The 8140-nt window shown below is 42.7% G+C and overlaps 1 protein-coding gene across 1 annotated transcript; it reads right to left on the bottom strand.

The window, feature by feature from the left end:
- Positions 1 to 4246: 4246 nt before the first annotated feature.
- Positions 4247 to 7144, bottom strand: adra2c.S (adrenoceptor alpha 2C S homeolog). Its single transcript, XM_018242646.2, has one exon. The coding sequence runs from the start codon at positions 6052 to 6054 to the stop codon at positions 4672 to 4674; it is 1383 nt and encodes a 460-aa protein (XP_018098135.2). The 5' UTR covers positions 6055 to 7144; the 3' UTR covers positions 4247 to 4671.
- Between the last annotated feature and the right edge of the window lie 996 nt (positions 7145 to 8140).

Below are 8140 nucleotides of genomic sequence, written 5' to 3'. Positions count from 1 at the left end.
TGCAAAGAACTGCACTTTTTTTTGCAAATACAGTAATGTAATTTAGGTCTCAACAGGTTTTACCTGCTGATATTTTTTTTAAAAAAAAAAAAACAAACAAAAAAATTAATTCATGCAAACATTTTGTTGTGATTTATGGCAAATGTGAAAAAAAAATAATTTAGAAAAATGAATAGATCAGCTAAAGGTTAACATGAAATAAAGCCTTAAAAGTGGATGATCATCACCCTAAAAACACGGTGAGGAAAAAAATATATAATTGTACTAAACTTGAATTTTCGCAAATTGCTTAACAAAAATATTATTTTTGGATAGTGATGAGTGAATGTGTTACGCAGGCATGGATATGTGGGAAATTCTGTACGGCTCTGTGGAAAATTTGCAATGGCATTATTGTTGGAGTGGGAAAAAAATTTTTTGACGTCCTTTGACTTTAATGTATTTGGACAAAATAAAAGTCGCTAAGACAAAATTGCCGCTGAGACAAAAAAGTCTCCAAAAGAAAAAATTGCCCATTGACTTTAATGCATTTGGAGTGAGAAAAATTGTCCTGTGTGTAAAAATTGTTGCGCATAAAAACATTTTTAATGCCCATTGACTTCAATGCGTTTCACAAATTTTTCATTGCGTTTCGCTCGTCACTACATTTGGATAAAATAGCAATAACTAATTTAAGGGGAATTTATCCAATACAGGATCTGTTATCCGGAAACCCATTATTCAGAAAGCTCCGAATTATGGAAAGGGCGTCTCCCATTGGCTCCATTTTATTTAAATAATCCAAATTTCCTTTCTCTCTGTAATAATAAAACAGTAACTTGTACTTGATCCCAACTAAGATATAATTAATCCTTATTGGAGGCAAAACCAGCCTATTGGGTTTATTTCATGTTTACATGATTTTCTAGCAGATTTAAGTATGCAGACCCAAATTATGAAAAGATCTGTTATCCGGAAAACTTCAGGTCCCAAACATTCCGATAACAGGTCCCATACCTGTATATAAATAAAAGCCATACTTTCTAGCTGACATGAGCAAAGACACTGTCTCTATAATGAGTGGGCCTGGTGTTGCAGACTAAAGAGATCTTTATCTGCTGTTAAAGTAATACTGACATTTTTCTGTTTTTTTTATAGGGACTTCCTAATGTGTTCATGCCCCCTGCTGTCCTGTTCCTGCAACTGCCACACTGGCATCGTGCAATAGGTACAAAGGATGGCACTCAGTGTAACCCCTGCTTGGGTCGTGCTCTCAGAACGATGTCTCCAGTATCCTGTCCTTGTTCTGCACTTATATTGAGAATGTAACTGAAACACAAAGGAATGCTGGGAAGGATGTCTGTGTAAGTTGAAAGAGACTCTTGTATCCACAAAGCAATTCTGCTCAAGGGAACAGCGAACTCACAACTAATACAAAGTCTGGAGCAAGGTGCCAGGCAAACATGTCTTTAAAGGAACACTAACACCAAAAAATTAAAGTGTTTAAAAGGAATGACAATATAATGTACTGTTGTCCTGCACTGATAAAACCGGTGTATTTGCTTAAGAAACACCACTATAGTTTATATAAACAGGCTGCTAGTTTAAAATGGCTACACAGCAGCTTGTTTATATAAACTATAGTAGTACTTATCTGTTATCTACTGTGTATCCTGTGCTTGAATGGCTGCCCCCATGGCTACACAGCAGCTTGTTTATATAAACTATAGTAGTACTTATCTGTTATCTACTGTGTATCCTGTGCTTGAATGGCTGCCCCCATGGCTACACAGCAGCTTGTTTATATAAACTATAGTAGTACTTATCTGTTATCTACTGTGTATCCTGTGCTTGAATGGCTGCCCCCATGGCTACACAGCAGCTTGTTTATATAAACTATAGTAGTACTTATCTGTTATCTACTGTGTATCCTGTGCTTGAATGGCTGCCCCCATGGCTACACAGCAGCTTGTTTATATAAACTATAGTAGTACTTATCTGTTATCTACTGTGTATCCTGTGCTTGAATGGCTGTCCCCATGGCTACACAGCAGCTTGTTTATATAAACTACAGTAGAGTCTTTGAAGCAAATACACCAATTTTACCAGTGCAGGGAAACACTAAATGATATTGTCATTCTTTTAAACACTTTAATTTTTTGGTGTTACTGCTCCTTTAGTGCCTGCAGCAGGGGGTCAGGAGAATGCTCTGTTGCCGTTTGCAAACTCTATCCCCTCCATAAATAGTTAAATGGCATGGAAAGGCAAAAAAATAAAATCCCATTTTTACTTTCTTTAATGAAAAAGAAACCTATCTCCAATATACTTTAATTAAAAAATGTGTACCGTTTTTATAAGAAACCTGACTGTATACAGTGAAATTCTCCCTTCATTTACTGCTGTGGATAGGAATTGTCAGATGGTCTCTAACTGCTGAGCAGGGAAACAATCATACTTATGAACAGCAGGGGGAGCCCCCGCCTTACTTCCCAGCCATGCAGAACTCAAGCAGCTTTGTTTATGACGATCCCTAAGCAGCCCAGACCACACTGAGCATGTGCACAGTCTTAGTCTTGCAAAGATGTATAACAAAGTTACAAGATGGTGACCCCCCCTGTAGCCAACTTTGAAAGCATAAATTATTTGTTTGATTAGGCTTGTGGTGCAGTAAGTTCATGTTTATATTTAGTATACAAAATACAGCATTTCTAGCCTTATTCTATTTTAGACTTTACATGCCCTTTAAGGAAGGTAGGGGGCAGTAGTGGGGTCACTTGCCTCTCCACACCCATAATGAATACAGTGCTGCTGAACACAACCAGTGAATGTTGTCCAATTAAAACAGGTAAATCCAAACTTCTGTTGCAGAACTATCACTCCCAGCTTTCACAGTACCACAGTGCTGTCAGTGTCAGGAGAATACTGGGAGATTCAGTTCTGCATCAGTGGACCCAAGAGGTCAGGTACGGACAATTACCACAGAAAGGAAATGACTGACAAAGCATGTCAATAGAGACCAGAATTTATCAGTCGGAGCTGTACAATGGTACCCCATGGACGGCTGAATAAGTCACATCTCTGGTGGTGCAAAACACTTTTTTTCTGTGCCGCCAGCCGCAACCTTCCCCTGGGATGTGGTCCATGCAGAATTTTATACATTGCATGCGCTAAGCCTGGAGTAGAGGAGACGGAGTGACACAGAGAGAAGCAGAACCTGTTAATACTCCCGGGATGTTTGTACTTACAGAGAATGAAACATATGAGTGTGTCGCAGTGGTTTTGGCCAGATCAGTAGCACTTCCATTATACTTTAATTATACCGTAATTAGCCTTGGCGTGAAGCCAGGGCCTCCCCATTCTTTAGCAAGGTTTCCTTTTGTTACCTTTTTTTTTTAGCTCTTGGGTTCCCTTGTATAACCTATTGATATGGATAATACTGCAGTACATTGTGCATAATCTGCCCAGTGGGTTGGATGGATTTCTTGGAAGAAAAGCAAAGTTTACATATAAGGGAGTGGAGGGGGAACAGCCAGTGCATTAGAGAATGAAAAAACTATATCAATCCCAGATGTCCAACATGCAACCCTCCAGCTGTTGATGAACTACAACTCCCAGCATCCCCCCAAAGGACACAAGCTGTATACTTTACATACATAAAACATTAAAGATATACCTTTGGTGACATTTGTTTGTACCTAAAGAAACCTCTCCAGTGCCAGTGCTGAGGGGGGAGGCAGATTCCCTTTCTGCCCATTCCCTAAACCCAGAATTATAGCCTGGTTACAGCAATTCCCTGTCATTCCCCATCTTTTAAGGGGACAAATGGCTATTCTGTAACTGTCACGGGAAATGTCAGAGCAGTGAGCTTCATTCCCAAATGAGAGAGATGATGTGCGAGAGAGAAGAATGTGCTTGTGCATTCATATGTTTGTGTTTATCCTTATATATACCTGTGTGTCTGTCTTTATTATTGTCTGTCTGTGTATTTGTGCCTGTGTCTGAATGTGTGTGTGTGTTTGTGTCTGAATGTGTGTGTGTGTTGGGTATATGCCTGCACACCTTGTATTTGTATACCCTGTATACGTGTGTCTTTGTGATACTGCATGTTGAGCTGGGTGTGTGTGTATGTATGTAAATCTGTGCCACCTTGTGTGTGTTGTAATGACTGTATATAATTACAGCAATTAGTATTAATATACGTGCTTTAACCCCTTTCTTCCCCATCAAAACCTTAACCCGTGCCAAATAACCTCCTTTTTTATCAATGCATATTAACAAAACAGAACACTGTTTATTATTAAATTGATTCCTTTTCCAGACTGTAAAAGCTTTCTCAGTAGGAAATTATCGATGCTGAACAGAGAGAGAGCAATGACATGAAGCCCTAAAACAAGCTTATTAACCTTCAGTGAGCGCAGGGACAGGGAAACGCGCGCAATAGTTTTGTGCATAGTGCTGCCGCTCATAGGGCTTCTTGGGGGGGAGGGGGCATTTCAACATTGTGTTTAGTCTGTATCTCCATCAGTAAAGCCAAAGGGCAAGGGCATGGTATGGACCCTGAGTGTCTGGATATTCCATCTACTAATCATTGGACCCCTCCTCCTTCCAAACTTCAGGGGGTACATCAACGCCACTGGGCAAGCAGCTCTGTCTGGCCCACCTTTTGGCTCAGCCTTTTTCACCCTTTCTATTTCAGTGTGTAAAAGTCTTCCTCCTGCTGATGCAAATTATCTTCTTGAAGGATCTCCTGAAGTCCTGGTTGAAGATGGTGTAGATGACAGGGTTCAGAGAGCTGTTGCAGTAGCCAATCCAAAAGAAAAACTTAAACAAAGTTTCTGGCACCTCACAGGCTTCCCTGCAGATGCCGTACAGGCTGTAAGAGAAAAAGAAAGGGAACCAGCAGACCACAAAGACCCCCATGACCACAGCCAAGACGAATGTGAACCTCTTCTCCCTGGCTTGGGTGAGTTTTCTCTTGGAGATGCTGCTCCTCTTCTTCTTCTTCCTGGAGGAGAATAGCTCCATGGATTTGTTGCTGGAGCGGGACAGACGACTGGACTGCTTGGAGAAGGAGTTGCCCTTGCTGCACTTTCTCTCCTTGCTGGAGTCCCTGTTGTCCTCCTTGCTACTGCTTTTCCTGTGCTTGCTCTCAGACATGCTGCTCTCCTCTAGCTCCAGATCCTCTAGATCAGTGGCTTTTGGAGGGGAGGGACGTGATGGGCAGTGCCCGTTCTCCTTGTCCCCTGGCATTTTTACAGAAATCCCTTTGTTGAACCCATTTTCCGTGTGAGAATAACAATCCCTGGTGGGTTTCTTCTCTGACAAAGTCCTGGTCCTCAGCTTGGCAACTTGGTAGATGCGAATGTAGACCAAGATCATGATGACACAAGGGGCAAAGAAAGAGCCAATGCAAGAAGAAAGGATGTACCAGGTGTCATCGTTGAGTTTGCACTGGGGGTACACATGGTCCTCAGTGTCCCTGTCCATTGATATTAAGGGTGGGAAAGAGATGACCGCAGATATGAGCCAGACAGTGACTATAAAGCCCTTAATCCGGCGAGGGGTCCTTTTGAGGTTGTACTCAACAGCCTGGGTCACCGACCAGTACCTGTCCAGGCTGATGGCACACAGATGGACTATGGAGGAGGTGCAGAAGAGAACATCCAAGGCTAGGTAGATATCACACCAGACATTGCCAAAATACCAATATCCCATGAGTTCATTAGCCAAGGAGAAGGGCATCACCAAGGCAGCCACTAGGATATCCGCACTGGCCAAAGAAACCAAGAACAGGTTCTGAGGGGCTTTTAGTGCTTTGCTAGTCAACACTGCAATCACCACAAAAACATTGCCCACAATGGTAAAGATAATGAGAAAGCCCACAACTGCTACCAGGCACCACACAGAAGTCATAGAATAGGGCCACACGCCCCTTACCAAGTGGGGCTCAGACGAAGGGAACAGGGAGCTGTTGGTGGTGGTCGTTGCGTTCTCCAGCATCTCCATGCTGGTAGGTCTCATAAGAAAGTGTTGCCCAGCTTTTCTTTCCAAAGTCACCGGCACCTCAACTCTCATCTCCAGCCATTGTCATTGGCAGGGAGGCTTTCACTTAAATCCGAGGCATCTGCTCTTTGCAGTGGAGTCAGAGCTTGTGTGCTGTGCTTTACACACACAGGCAGAGCAAATCATTTGCTGCGCTGGGAGGCAGAGCTTGGGAGGGCACCCTTTACATTCTCCTGTCTGCTCTGCACTCACAAGGCAGCTGAGCCGCGGAATCACCAAAGGCTCTTCAGCTGAGCCCTTTTTCCTTCTAAGTGGTGTCATGATGTTCTGCGTACCCCACGCATGAAGCTAATGTGGATTTGTGCTCCCCGGTCTCCCGTCTTCTCTTGGACATTGTGATCCAGCAGGGGCAGTGTTCTACATTAATGCCAGGAGGAGGAGATGGCATTAGGTTCTCCAGCAGACTGAGGAGCTTTCACTTAAATTCGAGGCTCTTTTCAGTTGAGTCAGAGCTTGTGTGTTGTTCTTTACACTCACAGGCAGAGCAAAGCATTTGCTGTGCTGGGAGGCAGAGCTTGGGAAGACACCCTTTACATTCTCCTGTCTCCTCTGCACTCACAAGGCAGAGATTAAAGCATCACTCATGTGGGAAGTAGTCATGGGGCACAAGATAAGTATCTCCTAATGGGGTAAGTAAGTGTCTCCAGTAGGTCACCCTTTTTCACCCTAACATGGCACAGGACACCCCATATAAACATACAGTCTATGGTGCTTGTAGGTAAAGTTTAGAACCCTTCTAAATTGCTTAGAGACTGGATACTCTGTATAATGTTTTCCCTCCAGCCAACAGCAGGAGGGCCACCAGCACACCAATGTTCTTTGATAGGGAGGTTTGCGTATTGTTACAAGCAGCGATTCCAGTCGGTTACGATGTCATTCCAATTGTTTATCCGCAATGAAACAGTAACTATTGCAGCCAACAGAAGGTTAAGGAGTCAGACCATAAAAGCCTAAATTCTATTTATTATTTTCTGCAGATTATTCCTAATCTATGAGAGCAGATGGGCAGCACTACGAGGGATCTTCTCTTGGCAGTGACCCATCTGAAGATCCTTTATAGTTACAGGGTGGGTAGAAAAATGACTCCGACTGTGAATTATATTGGAGTGTAAGACTGAGCCTCTCCAGAAAACGCTCGCTGGGTGTCAGTGTTCCCTCGCAGATCACTGCAGAGCACACGGAGACGGAGAAGAGTTGGTTCTTGCTGCACATGAAGACTCCCAAAACCATTACGGCTATTTCACCTGGTTTAAAGGGGATGTGAACCCAACAATATTGCAGTTCTATGAAACCTTCTAATATTCATCACATATTTTAAATGTTTTAAAATTATCTAACGGGGTCTTTAGTATGTTACAGAATGGCTTATTATAAGCAACTTTTTAACTGGTCTTAAGTTTTTTTTAATAGTTTTTTTTTTAATTATTTGCCTTCTTCTTCTGTCTCTTTCCAGTTTTCAAATGGGGGTCACTGACCCCATTTAAAAAAACAAATGCTCTGTAAGGGCAGAGATGCTGCAATTCGGGAGATTGGTCGCCCGGCCCAAATCTCCTCTTCTTAGGGGTGGCTATTCTCCCCGAACTGCCTCCTGCCGGCTATCGCCGGCAGAGCGTTTTGTTTTCCGAAGTCGCCCGAAGTTGCCTCAGGAGGAAACTTCGGGCGACTTCGGAAAATGAAGCAGAAAGGCAAGGGAGACAGTTCATGTAGATTAGTCGCCCCGAAGAAGAGGAGATTTGTCACCGGGCAACTTATCTCCCCAAATTGCAGCATCTCTGCCCTTATGCTACAAATCTATCTACAGAGGAAGCAGACTCTGCAGCTGCAGGGGGCCCAGGAGATATAGAGGGTCCCATGAGGCTCTAATTAATGAACATTTTAAATATATACAGGTATGGGACCTGTTACCCAGAATTTTCGGGATCTGGGATTTTCCGGATAAAAGATCTTTCCATAATTTGGATCTTCCTACCTTATGTCTGCTAGAAAATCATGTAAACATTAAATAAACCCAATAGGCTGATTTTGCTTCCAATAAGGATTAATTATAGCTTAATTGGGATCAAGTACAAGTTACTGTTTTATTATTACAGAGAAAAGG

The sequence above is a fragment of the Xenopus laevis genome, chromosome 1S (assembly GCF_017654675.1).
Source record: "Xenopus laevis strain J_2021 chromosome 1S, Xenopus_laevis_v10.1, whole genome shotgun sequence".
NCBI classification, from domain to species: domain Eukaryota; kingdom Metazoa; phylum Chordata; class Amphibia; order Anura; family Pipidae; genus Xenopus; species Xenopus laevis.
This window is presented reverse-complemented; position numbering and strand designations above follow the sequence as displayed.